The sequence below is a fragment of the Sturnira hondurensis genome, unplaced genomic scaffold (assembly GCF_014824575.4).
Source record: "Sturnira hondurensis isolate 20B ecotype Veracruz unplaced genomic scaffold, ASM1482457v3 Scaffold0022215, whole genome shotgun sequence".
In the NCBI taxonomy this organism is placed as follows: Eukaryota; Metazoa; Chordata; class Mammalia; order Chiroptera; family Phyllostomidae; genus Sturnira; species Sturnira hondurensis.
The window spans coordinates 7,324,112-7,341,523 of record NW_028094846.1 but is presented as its reverse complement, the minus strand read 5'-3'; the positions used below and the strand labels follow the sequence as shown (position 1 = coordinate 7,341,523).

Here is a 17,412-nt window from a genome sequence, read left to right as displayed (position 1 = left end):
GGGGTAGGGGGAGAAGAAATGGGGAGCCTAAGGCGGCCGTGTGGCTGTAGGAAAGATTAAATGAATAGTTTGAGCAAGATTTTTAGGGGAAGCTGGGGACATGAGAAAGTGGACAAAAGAAGGAGAATTTAAATAAATGGTATAATGTGAATCCCCTTCATGGTTTTTGAATACTAAAGCATTTCAGGGATCGGTTTTCAACTACTTTTTGCCACTGAATTGTACGGTGAGTTTCTCCCACTCGCTGTACATCCGACCTGAAACTGGGCACTACGGGCCCCCGACTTACAAGGGTTACGAGGTGTTACTTCTGGCAGTCTTACAGCAGCTCGTGAGGCATGTGGTTTTTGTTTGGTTCATCATTAGGAAGCCCGGGTCTCGGTGATTTCCAGTGACTAGTCAAACTCCCATGGTGTCTAAGCCACAGAGCTTGGATTTGAGCTGATCTTATAAAATACAGGTTCTGGGGGCTCCCTATGACCCCCCCAGTGCCGCAAGCTCAGACAGGACTGCCTTCGAGGGCAGACGGGTGAGAAATGAACCCTGAAGAAAAAATATCAGGGGAAGTCAACCCAGCTCGTTATCTCTGGACACGTTCCACACTGGTCCGTAGGGTAACCCGACTAAGTGAACAGTAGTTACTACGGCTGTGTAAACCAGCTTCAAATGCGGAAAGCTCTGGTGCAGTTACAAAGCCGTTTATTAAGTTCTGCATTTTCTACCACAGTGCGGAACAATCAATGTTAGCAGCACATTTCTTGTTTCCCATTTCTACTTCAAAGAAACATGAAAATAAAACCATGATTCTAAATAAAACACAGGTACACATTCAATCACATCATTACTAAAATGTACCATTACTATACCCATCTTCGTATTTTTAATTCTTCACAGCAATGCCACAGGACTGTTCCAGGAATTTCCACTACTTGTCAACATGTGCACAGTAATCCTTTTCCTTAATAATTTATTCAAGTCACCCTGGTCGGGCAGCTCATTGGTTAGAGCACTATGCAGATACACCACGGTTGCAGATTCGATCCCCACTCAGGGCTCATATAGGAATCAAGCCGTGAGGGCACAGACACGTAAAACAACAAATCGATCTCTTTTTTGTCTCTCCCCTTTCTTCCCCTCTCTCTCTCAAATCAACAAATGAAACAAAGTTGTTTTTTTTTTTAAGATTTTATTTATTTATTTTTAGAGGGGAAAGGAGAGAGAGAGAGAGAAATATCAATGCATGGTTGCCTCTCGTGAGTCCCCTACTGGGAACTGACCTGCAACCCAGGCATGTGCCCTGACTGGGAATCGAACCGCGATCGTGTGGTTCGCAGGCCCACACCCAATCCACTGAGCTACACCAGCCAGAGCAGTTTTTTTAATAATGTATTCAAGTCTAAGACCCGTCTGTGATAAATCAAGCTTTACTTGCCAGGAATAAGCCACGGCTTCCAGGACTGGGTTCTAAGCCTATACAGGGCCTGCACACCGTCAACCGCACGGCCCACCCCCCACGCCCCAGAGCCAGTACGTGTGCGTTTGAATTAACTTCCCCGTGGCGATCCTTCTCCCTCTCTCCATAGAGATGTGTGTACACATGTATTTATGTACATAAATATGCACGTATTTTAGATGTATACAGGCATGTATGTATATCTGAATATATGTATATCCTTTATAATGCATATATTATTTATAACATATATATTTGCTTTGTTTTGCTGTTTACGAACCAGCGACTATTTCTTTTTGATTCTCTGTTTTTTTACAATGTACTTAAACGTTTTGCCTCTGTCTTTTTCAAATCCATCTACAAAGAAGAGACGCTTTTAAAACACATTCGACGATAATCCCTTCAAACCTCATCTCCGGAGAAACAATGGACTGGAACTATATACGTCACCTATTATGAACATATTCCTCTCTGAAACAGATGTGGAACTGGGAGGGACATCCTGTTTCACTTTATCCCGGGAGACTTGGTATAGTCTCACTGGAGTCAGAAACTAAGGAAACAGGAGCCGAACTTAGTGGGATCGGACGTGGCAGCACCGAGTGAGGCCTGTGCTGCCGCAGTTAAACGAGGGGCGAGCTGCACTGGAGGAGGCGCGGGGTTGGGGGTGGCGAGGGGAGGAGGGGCGAATGTGCTCGGTGCCAACCCTCCGTGCACCACAAAGAGAACAGATGCACATGGAAGCGGAAGAACAGACTCGGGTGCAGAAGTGGGCAGGCAGCCGTTCCACACGTCCTGCACACCTGACCGCACCTGGAATACGGAATTCCTGTCTGGGCACCGACCGCGTGAAGCGTGCCAGGTCACGGTTAATCAGAAAAGTTCTGGAGACTGAATCACAAGAGGGACTGTTTGGATTGGAAAGGAGGATAATAGGGAGGCATTTCAAATATCTGAACAGCAGTCAAAACGGGGGAAAATTGTCCTCTGTAGTTTGACAGCAAGAGAGCAAGCACTTGACTGAGCCTCAGGGAAGCTGAGCTCCAGTCTGGCTGTGCAGAGGCCCCCTTGTGATGCTGTGGATGAGTGTCTGATACACTCCAAGCCTCAGTGTCCAAACCAGAAAGGAGAGAAGAAATCTGTGACAGGCAAGGCCATTTGTAAACAGAACAGTCTGTTTCAAGGCACGTTCTTCGCTGCTAGAAGTATGTAAGCATAAGCAATGTACCAGGGGCCCATCTCCCAGGAGCTTGGCTGAAGGAAGCCAGACTTAAGTCCCTGTTCACCTGTAAGGCAGGGGCAGGGCATCCACCAGACCCCTGGTACACGGGGCACTGCCAGCATCTTTTCTTGGGCGCATGGAAGGCTACTCAGGGTCCATGATTTCTTGATTCTACCTTAGAGGGCAGGGGCATGTGTGTGTTCTGTACAGTACTGAATACTTGGATAAATTCTACATAATTATAATCATGTCCCACTCTGTCCTGAGATTTAGAGACATTACATTATTTTTATATGCACTGCTGATTAAAATAACTTTGCTGAATGGTTATGTTCCACAGAGTCACTACGATGTATGCAGATGGGAATGGAGAGAGAATCTGCCTCTAAGAGGCCCATCGGTGATGGCTTTAATCAGAGTCGGGAGGAGTGTGCTGGGCACCTCCCCCCCCCAATTAGCAGGCACCCAGAGTCAAAGCCACCTCATTCTACTTCATTACCAGCGTTCTCCATGCTTAAGAAATGTTATGAGCCTCTGCTATTCTGCATGACCTTCATTATTAAGCACAGCACTCCATGTGACTTCAAATGATCCCTTGGTCAAATTTCAATGCAGAATCCTTATGACTGGGTTACTTAGCTGACATGGACATTAGACATGAGGACCCAGGAGAAATCCTTGGTAACATTAATCTAGGGGGCAGTATAAGCGAGGGGTAGACAGACTCTGTAGACTGTTTCCCTGTAGATGCTGCGGCTGTACTTCCTTGGTTCAAACCCCGAAGCCACCATGTCTAGCTGCAGAAGAGAAAGCAAGAGAGCGAAGGTCTCTGGGCCGCCCTGCAGTGCTCTCATACTTAGAGAAGGTGTTAAATGAGCTAAGGTATGTGAATCGGTTAGCATCTGGCACACAACAGACACATCCAACGTCACTGTCACGACTACCATCATCACCACCAGTAAGCCGTATCTGACAGGACATCAAGGGCTCACGACACTGAGACATGGAAACACCTCCCCAAACAGGACACAAGCGGACACTGGCATCTCCAAGCTCACCCGTGCAGCGGAAGCCTTCCTCTAGGCTGCAGGTCCGAGAGCAGCCGTCCCCGCTCAGCAGGTCTCCATCATCACACTCCTCTCCCAGGTGCCTGCAAGGCAAAGGCAGGCATGTACAGACGGCCACCATCTTGGCTTCTTAAAACTCCTCATTCCACATGAGAAAGTGTGAGCTGTAACAATCTCACTCACACATGGGGGGAAAAAGGACAGCATGAACAAACAAGCAGAACAGAAGCAGACTTGTAGATACAGGGAACGGATGGATGGTCGCCAGAGGGGAGGGGGCTCGGGAGCCGAGTGAGAAAGGTGCCGGGATTAGGAAGTGCAAATTGGTAGTTATCACGGGACGTACTAACTGTGTTATGGCACCAGGCCAGGACTGGCAACCTCAGAGGGATCACTTTGTCATGAGTATAATTATCTAACCACGATGCTGTGCCCCTAAAACTACTAGGAAGTAATACTGAATGCCAACTGCAACTGAAAAAAACAAAAAAGTATAAGCTGGAAAAAAGTGGGAGCTAAGAGAATGCTTTCACACACACAGAAAATTAAGTACATGGACATTTACGGAAGATACAAATTAAGCAATGACTGTGGATGGGCGTGTCCAGCGGTTTGTGGGAATCCCCCAAATTCAAGTAGCTCAGGGCTCAGAAACATCCAGGAGACCCATGAGGGTCCTAACAGTGTTTCTGGTAAGTGGTCTTTAGCTAGAAAATGCCTACCAACCCTCTTATGAATGAAACCTGAGAATCAGTGGATTTGGTGAGGGGGAAACCTGCTTGTCTCCGTGTAGATTTGTTTTTTGTTTGTTTCTGTTTGATATTTCCTGGTTTGCACTCTTTGTTTAATTCAGACGCAGTTGTTGTTAAAGTCAGGATTTTGCAGATCAGAAATCTGTCCACACAGACCAAAAGACTCAGCAGCCAATTGCGGCCCTTCCTCAGTCTGGGCATCTCTAAGGCTCGGGTGTGGCCCTTGCTCCCTACCACCACCTGGTGGCAGCTAGCATGTATTGCAGGGGAAAAACAGGATGGAGCAAAAGTTGACAGTTGTTTGTATGGAAAATAATAAAATAATTAATAAATAGCGACACAAAAATAAACTCTGTGGTTCACATACTCACAACTGTAAAGCTGATTTTGCCCCACCCTTTACTGGGAAAAGAAATATGTCATTTTTGTTTTGAACATCAAAAGCTGACGCGACTAACATCTAGATTTGGATGGAGGTGGAGAAGTTGCTTCAGTTACACCACCTCATGGGGACGGAGAGAAGGCGAAATGCTGAGTCGTGAGAATGTTTTAAAGTAAATTAGCAGCAGGACAGGAATACGACTGCATGATAATCCCATTGAAATGGTAAACTGCAAATGGAAAACAGATAAAAGACATACAAAAATAACATAGCTGAAGAGATTAAGGAACTTCAAGTTCATGTTCATCTTGAAGGTGATCTAAACAATTAATATATAAATATACTGTGTCATCTTACGTACTGCTGCCCGATGGAAATATGAGACCCATATTACATACACTTTTTAATTTTATAGAAGTCGCATTTAAAAATTTTTTTAAAGAATTTAGTTTTAGTAACATATTTCATGTAACCTAGTATATCCAAAATAACTTTTTAATAAGTAATCAGTATAAGAAATTATTAATGATATATGTTACATTATTTCTTTGAATGCTAGGTCCTTGAAATCCGATGTGTATTTTCCACACACATCTCAATTCAAACACTTGGTCTGTATTTAGTTCAAGAGCAAGTCAGTTTTTCCAATAACTGAACCACGTTTTGGTTTTCAAATTGGAGTTAAATGATTTAAAATTAAATAAAATTCCATTTCTTCGCCATAACTGCCCCATTTCTGAGGCTCGGCACCCACGCCAGCTGGCAGCCCCCGCTGAGACGCCGAGCCCCACACAAACGCCACTCTGGGCCCCGGGCCCCCAGCCTCCTGCAGGTCTGGGGCTCCCTCACAGCGAATGGGCACTTCTCTCCAAGTTTTGAGCAGCGGGTTAAATAATCTGCGTGGCTCCCCCGTGTTTTACATGTAAAAGCGTGAAGAGTGCCGCCAGCGGAGACAAAGCAGCCGGTCCGAGCCACTGGATGGCAGGGCTGAGGGCGACTCTTTACAGAGAGGGACCGTGGGCAGAAGCTTAAAGGCAAACTTTGATAAGGACCCTGCGAGGCCCAGCAGCCGAGCAGGTACTGCTCAGGGGAAGCTGTTTCAAGGCCCAGGAGAGACTGGGCAATGCCAGGTGAGGAAGAGGGCCCTTCACTCCTTCGGCCCAGACTCCCGGCAGACCCCAAGGTGGCCACCACCGGCCAACAGCTGCAGGACAGCCTACAACTCAGGGCAGAGTGCTGTTCACAGAGGGCGTGCCTGGGCAGCAGCAGGGACCACGCCCACAAGCACCTTAACTGGAGGGCAGTAGACTTAAAAAGAGGCAGCCAGACCAGGGAAAACAAGAGCCAGACTTATCCGCTGCACATGCGAGGCTTCCCCAGTGAGAAAGTTGACTGAGGTGGCGGAGGTAGGCAGCCAACCAGCCAGGTCTGGTATTCAAGTGACCGCACCCATCCCCACCTATTCCTGAGCTCTGGGAACATTTGGTGTTCCGACTGCCATGAAAAGGAACATACCAACACTAAAGCTCAAGGGTCTCAGGAGCCTGGGAAGACAAACTGTTCAGGAATGGCTAAGAGCTGGGGTGGGGTCCCAAGAAAGGCCATAGAACTGCTTGCCACTGGGGCTTCAAGGTACAGTGCATTCTCACCTGGTCCAGGGAATTAAAGACAGCCCCCCTTAGTAACATGCAGCATCTCAGACGAACCACAGCCGATTTATGCAAGTGACAGGGGAGTCAGAGGACAGTTGATACAGGGTGACTGCTGGGATGAGTTGTGTGTGTTAAATTCGGGTTAAGTTCCAGGCAAGCCAGAATGAATTAGTAGTCCCCTAGGTTGGTGTTGCGAAAGAGCAACAGATAAAAGAACACGGCAAGTTAAGAAGCCAAAGGACTGATTCCATTTTCACCTTGGTGACTTTATAGAATAGCCGCGAATGGCACTGCTTTGGGCCCTCTGGGGGTGCGACAAGGAGGTGGAACTCAGAAGGCTACACCGCCTTCCTCAGACCACACAGCCCATGAGCAGCACGGGCCAGACCACGGCTCCAAAGGCAGACTCGCATCCTGTCAGGGCATCCTTTGACAAGGAACCCTCCCCCGTGAATCCCTTCCCTGAACCACAGCTGCTCTCTGAAACCTTAACGGCCGCTCCCCCCCAAATCCACCCAATATCTCAGAGCTCTGGGGTGAGATCCAAATAAAAGTGCCCCCCCCTTAACCACCAGGTCCTAGAGTGCCCTGCCACTCGCTTTTCTATAGAAGTCACCCCGAAGCTCTAGGCTGACCTCCTGGGTGGAGCAGAGTGGGGGGCGGCGGGGCTGGAGTCCCTGCTCTCAGATTCGCATGTGCAATACTCACCCTGCCACCTTCCCGTCTCCACAGTACGGCGCTCCGTGGACGTGGCTCAGTGGGGGCGAGGCTTCTCCCAGCTCAGCTCCGGCCATAGCTTGAACTTGGTACTGATACAGCTGCCCCGGTGTGACCTCCCTGTGGAAACCAATGGGCCGTGACTAGCGCTTCGAGACAGTGTGCAGGAGGCTAAAAGAAACGCCAGGGGGGCCACGGGGGTGCGCAGTGTTCCACAGCGCAGGATGCCGGGGCCGCATCCGTGCCTGTTTGCCCAGTACCTTCCATATAGTGAGTGTGCCAGGAGTGATGAGCGAGTGAACACAATTCACTAGAAGTCCTACAAACTCGGGGGGAGGGGAGGGGTGGTGTATCTCGGGTGTATCTTTACTATGTGTAAAAAAACACTGACTCTTGCAGGAGCAGCGTATTTGCAAACTGAAGGTGAGACTTGGTGGTTTGGGCTCAGCAAGGCCCTTCCTGAATCTGGATTACAGGCTTTTGTCTGTTTTTGTCTCTTAAGAGAATCCTCGCCTCGGGGAAACTGAATCTCCAGGGGACAGAGCGCTGTTTCCTTTTAGGAGCCAGGCACGCCTTCCATCACCATTTTAGCAGGGGTGCAAGGAATGCCCCGGTTAGATGTGTGTGAAACTACTCCCCACCCCAAACCTGTCAGGTGCAACTACACCAGGCATGGGTTTCGCCAGCTGCCACGGAGAGGGAAGGCCTTAGCCAGACTCCCTCCGGAGTCCAAGTGCGCTCACCAGGTGTAGGGAGGGAGAGACAGAACATTTAGTGGGTGTGGGGGCTCCACAGGGGGGCTGCTGGTCCCAAAGACAAATTCTCCCCTCATCTTAGTTTTGTCCAGGGCCTGCCCCAACTGGGAAACTACTGTCAGAGTCAGGTTGGGGTGGGGTGGGAGTGACTTCAGAGGGCGGGACCCCCAAGGGAGGGCCACCAGCGGCCAAGCCCGGCCCTTCTTCCACAGACCCTTCAGCTCCGCCACAGACCTCCACTCTCTGGGTGCAGTCACCACCAGACGACCAACACCCTGGGGCTTTGCCAACACCCTAAACACCTCGGCGCTGGCTTTTAGCTATCTTCATAGGAAAGGCACCCCAGTGTGAAAGACCTTTCAGTTTCTAAACTAGCCTTGGCTAATGAGGCGATCTTCTCGTGAGAAAGTGCCACTGTTTCCAAAGCAAAACCAGTTCTGCACCCTTATCAGCCCTAATGGCCGCCCTTTGCGGGGGAGTTTCGGTCGGACGTCTCATCCGGCCTCACATAAAAGTCTCACACTGTCGCATGGCTGGGAGGGATGGGTAGGAAGCGTCAGCTTGAGTTTATGCTTCTTGGGTGGGGTGGGGCAGTCTGAGGAAGGGACACTGATATGAGACGGTCAGAAAGCTGGACCTGAGTCCTGGGACAGCCCCTAACTCGCTCTGCTCAACCAAAGCAAAGTTTCGTTTCCTCATCACCAGAATGGAGTGTCGTCAACCATAAAGAATGTGTGTGCATGTGTGCACGTGTGTGTGGACACCCAGTTAGAGAGACAATCAGTATCACTTTAACTGCCCAATTAGACAATCTCAAAAACGCTCTTCTTTCAGAAGGTACCCCGTGATCTCGCTGCCCACTTGCACTGGCTTACTGACCATTTCGCTGTCTTCCGGTTCTGACTCGGAGAGCAAACGGGAAGGACAGTGTAAAGAAGCTCGAGGCCACCAGCGTCCTCCACTGCTTCGTAGCTGCGGCTGACTACAAAGGCCACCAACCCCCATCCCCGAGGCACGCCCCTCGGCCACCTGACTTTGCCGGCCTCTCTCCTCAACAGGTAAGGTCTCCCGTGCTGCCCCTGCATCTGATTGGCTGCGTGACCTCAACAGGTAAGGTCTCCCATGCTGCCCCTGCATCTGACTGGCTGCGTGACATGCATGGGCTAGTGGAACGTCATCATGAGCAACATCAGCGGAGGCTTGAAAAACGTGAGCGTCTGGGGCGAGCCCTCCCTGCTGCTGGAAACCCCGTCGCCCCCATGAGAACAAGCCCAGGGGAAGCCCACTGGCAATGAGATAGTGTGGAAAGGGGCCTGTGTCTTCCCAGACACATCAGCCGCCTCCGCTGGGCCTCCAGCATGTGCGTGAGGTCATCCCAGGCCACCTAACCCCGGCCAAGCCAGTCCCCGTGAGCACACCCAGCCAACCCACAGAACCACGGGCGACAGTGTTTGCTGTCTGGACCCACTACCCCTTAGTCGTGACTGCTCCTAACACGGCAACATAACCAGAGCAGCCCCTCCCACCGAACTCCTGTCTTGCCCCGAGTTCTGCCCTCACGGCATCTCTGAGGATGAGGAGGAAGGAGAACCTGTCTGTGGGGACACGAGCCTGCCTGGCACTCTGGACGCTGAGGTCTTTTAGGTCAACAACCTGACCTCAGTCTGGGTCCCCAGCACTGCGCACACAGTGCCAGGGGCGCAGCAGAACTCGGTAAATGGAGGAAGAACAGAAGGAGTGAGAGGAGAGTTGGAACAGAAGGAAAGGGAGCGGCAGTGAGGGAGGGACAAGGAAAAGGGGAAACATGAAGCCCGCACCGTGAGTGAGTCACGGAGCTATGTGGTGTCTCAGCAAAGGATCAGAAATTAAGCTGCGTCACCAGACGGGACTACCTGACTCCAGTCAACTTATTTGTGGCAATGACTTCCAGTCCAACAGAAACTCCTCATACACTAACCTCTTCTCCCCATAATCCTAACAAGGGCTTCCTCAGTCAGAACACCTGCCTGTCCCTTTCTGGGAAGTATCTGTCCTCATCTCAGATATGCCACTTCAGAATCAAGCCCCCTCTGAGATTCTGGACCTTTCTGCACCTAAGGGTATGTCAGAGTACAAAATGGGAGGAAAGGAAGCAGAACCCACTCCCCAAACCCTGGGAAGCACCGTGGAGTAGAAAGCCCCGCTTCCCAACTCACAGGTCCGTGAACTTGCGGTGAGGATGTGCCACCACCACGGGCAAGCCGCTGGCAAATGGGGGCTCACGGAGAACCTGGTACCGCACAGGACTGCAGCTCGCGCACAGGGGACTGCGGGGCCGGGAGGTCAGGAGCGCTGCGTCGATCTCCATCCGCTCATCGAAGGTGTAGACCTTCACCCCCACGACCTTCCCGTCAACGTGCAGTTTGATGGTGAGAGGGGTGTCACAGAGAGTGTCCAAGGGGCCCAGGTGCACAGACTGCTGGTGCTCCAGCAAGATCTCCGTGTCGAAGAGGGCCTGGGAGGGGTCCGTGGAGAGGTAGGTGACCCACAGCGTGAGGGTGTCGGCGTGGACCGGGTACTGGAAGAGCAGCTGCAGGCTGCAGCCCTCGGCAGGGCAGGGGACGGTCATGTTCATATGGTACAGGTGGAGCTCGGGACTCCAGGCCTGCAGGCTCGGCTCACAGGGCTGGTCCACGTCTGGAGGCCCTGAGGGAGACGGACGGGAGGACGGACACATCAGGAACGACCATTATCAGATTAGCGGCAACCAGCAAGGAGAGAGAAGAAAACTTTGAACCAGTTCCTACGGAAGCCAGCCAGCTTAGTGGCTTGGGTCGTAAGTACTACTGAGGACAAAGGAGTAACAATTCAGAAGTCCTGTCTTGTTCCATGTCCCCTCCTTGGTGCCCTTTAACAAGAGAGCTCCGGCCGGGGCCTGGGAGTGGAGCGACCCTCATTGCAGGTGGGCACACAAGGCTGAGCCAGAGAAGCCAAGTCGTGTCCTTACACATTCCTTGATCAGAGAATTGTTTATATTCATTTGTTAACAATTTAGGATAAAGTAATGCTTCGGAAGCCCTGTTTTATTTGTCAATAAGGCCAAGTTTTGCCTCAATCTGATGCCAACGCTCTAACCAGGTGCCACAGAACTTCATTCGTGCCCTAAGAGGCCCTCACACATCCGGTTCTGCCGTGTGTGAGCCGGCCAGTCACGCACGCAGACGGCTGCGGGGGCACTTTGTTCTTCAGCGGAGGGAAACAGAGAGTCAGTAGCTGAGCAAAAATGTAATGGTGAAAAGTCAGATATCACACATGTTAAGGTTTCTGTTCTGTCCCATGAGGGGACTTGCAGGCAAAGTGCCAGACCAGGAACGAGCAGACTCAGGCTCCTGGCGCAACTGTACCATCACCTGTGTGGCTGTGGCCGGTTATTTTAAGCCTCAGTTTCCTCATTATAATAAAAGCACCATTTAACCCCGGTCTTACTAGCTAATATGGAAGATCTATACAACGTTCCAGAGAGGCATCTGCAAGCTGCATTTGCAAAAACAGGATTATTTAGCTCTTCAGAGTCTGGAAAATAAACAATATTCCAAAACCCAGAGGAAACCAGTTCAGATGTTAAGCGTGTGTGTGTTGAGCGGTGTGTGTTGGGTGTGTTACATCGTAAGGTCCTTACTATTTTTTGCCTGTATTGCGAACCCATTCATTCATTCATTCATTCGTGCATTCCACAGAAGTGGGCTGCGCACCTCTCCTACACCCAGCACCAATCCAGCTGTTGGAGAGCGAACACGGCAAAGGTGGCCTTGAGCCACCTGTCTTATGAAGAAGTAACAGGTGCACCAACAAACAGGTGCGAGGTGGAAGGGCCATTCCATGCGGTGACGGCACCTTTGAAGAAAAGGGAAGGGGCCTGAGGGTCCGGATGGTGCCAGGGGCTACTTTAGACCAGGGAACCAGGGGCGTTCAGACCGAGAAGAAGCCATTTCAGTGGGATGAGTCTGGTTCCAAGTTCTGGTCCCCGCTGAATTTAGAAAGCAGTCGGGGGTCAGTGAGAGCTTGTTCGGAGTCATTAAACATGACCAGAGCACGTCCATACACGCGAGAGTTTCTGCACGCTCTGCAGGGGATTCAGTAACTTCCGTGGTGCGTATTTCGGAAGTAACTTGGTTCTTCGCCTTTTCAAAGCAGCGGAGGACCAGCGTTTCTTAGCAGTATTTTCCAATAGCCACGTCCCCCAGAACACCTGCAGTGCAAAGGCTTTTGGAAGCCATTCCGAAGGTAGCACAATCTGTCAGAAAGTTCTCATGACGACCACCTATTAAAACACGTGAAGGCCCTCGGAGGTGACTCGGTTTGCCTCAGGACACAGAACGAGAATTCGAACCCAGAACTTCTTTCCTTCCATTTCTACCAGATAATTTAAAATTTTCCCAAGAATTAAAAAGAAAAAAGTGCAGGGCCAAGGAGTGAAACTGGCATGAAAGCAGCAGCACAGGACGAACTGTCTGCACCAGGAACGGCCTTTCGAGAAACGCCAGTCCCCGAGTGAGCCGGCGCAACGCCAGCAGGAATCTCACAGTAACTTTCCGACCTACACAGCGGGTCAAGCGAACCGTCCCCCTCCAGGTTCCTCCCCGAGGCTCCCGCCATGTGAGTGCCTCGGAGCCCAAGCGGACAGCCTGGGGACCTGCACTCTCTCCATCTCTTCCTATTAGAATCAAGACTGCACACTCACTCAGACAGGGTCGTGCCCAGCACAGCTGACTGAATCATTTCTAGGGCCTTAATAAGCACAAGTAAAAGAGAAAGACAATGGTTAGGTTAACACTGAAGGCAGTGGTGACGGAAGCCAAGCCAGCCATCAGCAGGGGCTCACACAATCGCACCTTCGGGACTTGAGTTGGGACAACACGCACACTCTGATTTGTCTCAGAGGCCCTAACATACCTATGCAGGTGACTATGTAACTGAGAAGTTGGGGGAGAGAGCGGAAAAGGAACAGCTGAGAAACACTTCCCCACTCACAGAGCCCTGCTTAGATCGCATCCAAAGCACAACCAGCACCAGTGATGAACAGACTCATAAAACGGCAAAAATGAGAATGATCAGTTTGGAGCGCCTGGCACACCCCATGCCCACGGAGCCTGGCTGTGCCCGTGTGTGCGTGTTCCCTGCAGCATGTTCTCTGTCACTCTCCTGGTGGAGACAGGGACGGGCCACCCCATGCTGCCCTGCAGCAAGGCCGCTCCATGGGCCGTAAGCACCAGGCACGCTGCGTGTCTGGGCTCTCGCACCCTGAAGTCTCCACCTGCATCAGCGGACTTCGCCGTCCCTCCGCCCTCTGAGCTGACCTCTGCCCCACCACGGCCACTGGGCCCCTGAACCAAGCACAGGCCGGACATTGGCGGCACACAAAGGTACCGGGCAGAGTGTTTCCCAGCAAATCACACTCACATGTGCACACGCACACGCCAGCTCTCCACCCTCACCCCAGTCTCGCAGCCGCCAGGTCTGAATGAAATGCTGTGGTCCCTTACCCACGGCCTCCTCCGGCGTCCAGTAGCCCGAGGAGTCGCACACGCGCCCGGAGGACGCCGAGTGCACGTACTGCCGGAACGCCCCGTCTTCTGTGCAGCCGCCGCACACGCTGCCTGGCGCCCTGCGGGGAGGAAGGGGCGGAGGGGAGAATCTGTCAGAGACTTGCAGAACGGGATTCAGAAGACCTCATGGGGTGAGGGCGTGGCAATAGGCGGTGAGACCCTGGGGTGGGGCAACAGGGAGCAGGACTCCTTCTCCTATCATTTCCGCCACGTGTGCACCTCCTCTTTCGTAAAATCAGTGGCGTGGGAAGAAATCTCAAGGTTAGCAGGCAGAGGAATTTCCCTAGGTCTTGACGGAGGCCTCCAGGGATGAAGGTGAGCAGCTTCCTGCCTCAGGCATTCAACACAAAGAAACTTCGATCTGGATCCTCCGACACAGGACTTCCTCCTCACTGACTCTGCAAGCCATCCAAAGACGCCTTGGATTCTCTCCCCTGACCGCCGCCCCCGCCCACGCCCAAAGAGACACCAGTTTTTAAACTTTTTGCTGTATGTGGACTTAGGTTTTAAACTCCCCACTTTTAATCACATAGGTAAAATCAGAGCTGTATGAAATGCAATGCCCCTGGGCTCTCGGTCACCCTTGGAGAACGCAGATGAGTATCTCGTCACGACCCAAGGTCCCCCACAAGCCCCACCTGCCTCAGTTCCTTCCTGTACCTTAGCGGCACCCCCCCCCCCCGCCCCGTCACAAGGAACTAGTTACCTACCATTCCACAAACACATCAAACCCTTCGAATAGCTCTGTGGTGAAACGTGCTGTTCTCTCACCTACCAAATAGCTTCTCCAAGCCTCTGTTTAGCAAACTCCTACACAGTCTTCAAGACCCACCCCACCGTAACCTTGGCAGTGGCAGTCAATCTGATCAAGTGACCCACACTCTCTCCTCCAGCGCCCCTGAGCCTTCTGGCTCTTGCCCCAGGGCACTGCACTGGTGTTTTGGGGATTCCTGTGGCCCCTCCTTCTTCGCCTATGAGGGGGTCCAGACCCAGAGGGGCCCATTCTTCCCACGCCCAGCAGCTGGTACAGACACAGGCCTCGGCAGTCTCTCCAGCCGTGTGTGCTACACGGGCATCGGAGACCATTCCTATTGCCTGGGAAGACCTCTCCGAGCACCGAATCTGGGGTCACCGGGAAAAGGGCAGTCAGTGGCTACATAACAAGAGACAGTCACTCCATGAGGCTCGTTTCCGACACTCTGAACCTTTTCAGATGCCCAACTGTGGACCACGCATCTGAAAATGGGGGCATCGAATCAAAGTTTCTCAGCAGGTAGAGGACAAAGTTATATCAGGCAAAAATACTAGAAAGCTGGTGCTTTGTTAAAGAGGGGTCACAATGATGCGGCCAGCCCCTGAGACGCCTGGTGTGGCGCCCCGAGGTGCTTTCCATAAATTGTTGCCAATCTCCTAAGAAGCCTGTGTTTAGGAGGGGGGCGCTCAGGCTCAGAGCGATTAAGTCAATTGCCTGAGGTCATGGCAACTTCCTTAAGTCCTTTGAGCAAAGTCTCCAAACCCCTGGACGTGTCCAGGACTTGGGCAAAGGAAAGGTGTCCTGAGCGCCGTGCTCCAGCTGCCACCGGTGGTCCCGTCTGTGCAGACACAACTCCAGACCACAGGCCCCGATGCACTCGGCCCTCGGTGGGGGGGGGGCTGCTCAGTGCGCGGCCCAGCTCCTCGCTGACACAGGGACTCCAGATTCCCACTGGGGAGGAGTAAACATAACCCCCAGCGTGACACAAATCGCGGGGTATGTGATGCGCGTCTCCCCAGACACACGTGGGGGGAGGCCGCAGCGCTGTGGCCCACCGAGCTGGGGAGAGGAAGCAAGCACGGCCTTCTCCGCCAGCAGCCTCCCGGGGAGCCAGCGCTGAGGTCTGCTCTATCACAGCGTCTGCAGCAGAGAGGGGACTGAAAGATTAAATTGTTTACATGTGTTACATAAACGGGCATAAAACTCCGCTTTGCACAGGCCCCCGGAGGACTGACTGCTCGGCCCGTGTGACCAGAGCTGCACAAGGGTCACACGTCACGAGGACCTGTGAGTACTCAGGGGCTGTGACAACCAGAAGTGCTGTATAGGACGGAGGTGCCCAAGTGGCGTAATCGAGGTCTCAAGGGCAGGGGACGAGATCCCAGAAGGATGGGGTCGCAACTTGGAGAAGTGGTTCTCCTGCTCCCCGCCCCACCCCACATCCCGGTGTCTCCCTGTCCCCTCGCTCAGCTTTTAGGAAACTCACTCCAGGGACATGCAGCCCTTTCGCTGGGGCCTTCACCTCGAGGGGAAGCGTGGCACACAGAAGAGGGGTGTCTATGGGCAGTGCTAAATTAATGGAACTAACACATCCCACGGTCCCCCTTTCTGAAGCCCCACAGATGCCCCCCCATCCACCTCTCTCCAGTTGTGGGGCTGGGCTAGCACCATGGGCCAGCCCAGGCCCCCAGGGTCCCGCTTAACCTGTGGGGGTTGTCCTCGTTGGAAGGACAGAACAGGGACACCACAGGTCGGATGCCTGGCATGACGCATCCCCCACAAAAAGGCCAAGCAGACTCCGGCCGCCCCATCAGTAGATGACAGCAGCAGGTTTGGGGCGCAAAGCGCCCATGCAGGTCATGGGTGGGGCTCTGGTCCTTCTTGTTAAAGCACGTGCCTCCATCTGCCCCCGTGGTCAGGGGTCTTTTTCCCCCCTTCTCTCCTTTGGACAAAAATGTCCCTGGTATCCATTTACACCAACATGCAAAAGATGAGTAAAAACTAATTTCAGATGTCATGATTCCTCCTTCAACAGACATGTGTTTGGTGCCTACGGTGGCAGGCCAAGAGACAAAGGCACTGCCGGCTGAGTGGGCGGAGAGAAAAATGAACAGATAAAGACAGGGCCACAAGATGGTAGCCGTGAGTGGGGTAGGCACTGGGTACATCAGGAGGCAGAGAGGGCTCTAGAAACACCCTTGTGATCCAGGTAAGCCCCTGACGCACAGCAGGTGGCAGTGGGTAGCCTGCCACCCACCCACCACCCTCCCTCCCCAGGACTGAGCACAAGAACACACCTCACTTCCCTTCCCCCCTCACCACTGTGCAAGGGGCAAGCCTCTGTGGCACCTCTCCCCCAAGGAGAGGGGCTGACGCAGCCAGGTGGCAGTGCCATCTCAGATGGGACATCCTACAGGAAACATCTGCAAGGCCCCTCGCCAAGGTGGGAGCACAGGTGACGAGCCCCTGGCTTCCCGGGGAGCCCACGAGCCCTGCTGCCAAAGGGACGGGACTGGGCAGGCTGGAAGGGGCACCCCAGCAGCTGCTTGGCTCACAATTCTATCTGGGCCTCCCCCACTGCCACGCCCCCCCCCCATGCAGCAGAGCAGCAGTGGAGGAAACTCACAGCCCCACCAGGGCGAGGGCCCCCCTCACCTGTCGTACACCACCCCACTGATGGGAGGCAGCCAGTGGATGGTGAGGGACTGGCTGGTCTGCCCGACGACCACCGGAGGGATGGGGATGGGGGTGGGCTTCCGGCTGTCACTCCACTGTTGGTACACAAGGTCCAAGTAGCAATGCATGCGGGCCACCTGGTTAGGGGTGAAGCTGTCAGTGCAGTTGTCATCTGCGGAGACAGAAAAGGGAACGAGAGAGATGGGGGTCTCAGCCTGCCAAGGCCACCACGGCGGGGACAACTTCTGCCTCATTCGCAGCTGAGGCTCCCGCACCTAACACGACCCCTCACTCTTGGTAGCTCCATGAACACCCGTCGAGTCGAATGCATACATGTGTTCTTTCCAGAACGTGTCTCAGCTGAAAACGGGGGGAGAAAGCAGAGAGCAGCGTGTGC

The 17,412-nt window shown here is 52.8% G+C and overlaps 1 protein-coding gene across 1 annotated transcript in view; it reads right to left on the bottom strand.

The window, feature by feature from the left end:
* The window catches only part of PAPPA2 (pappalysin 2), a 180,619-nt gene that overhangs the window by 86,709 nt on the left and 76,498 nt on the right, over nucleotides 1-17,412 (bottom strand). Inside the window, exons 5-9 of the mRNA XM_037035167.1 lie at nucleotides 16,995-17,187; nucleotides 13,523-13,644; nucleotides 10,196-10,685; nucleotides 7,237-7,365; nucleotides 3,734-3,825 (exon numbers count right to left, since the gene is read on the bottom strand). Of these exons, the coding sequence (XP_036891062.1) occupies nucleotides 3,734-3,825; nucleotides 7,237-7,365; nucleotides 10,196-10,685; nucleotides 13,523-13,644; nucleotides 16,995-17,187 (1,026 nt within the window). The remainder of the gene's footprint in view (nucleotides 1-3,733; nucleotides 3,826-7,236; nucleotides 7,366-10,195; nucleotides 10,686-13,522; nucleotides 13,645-16,994; nucleotides 17,188-17,412) is intronic.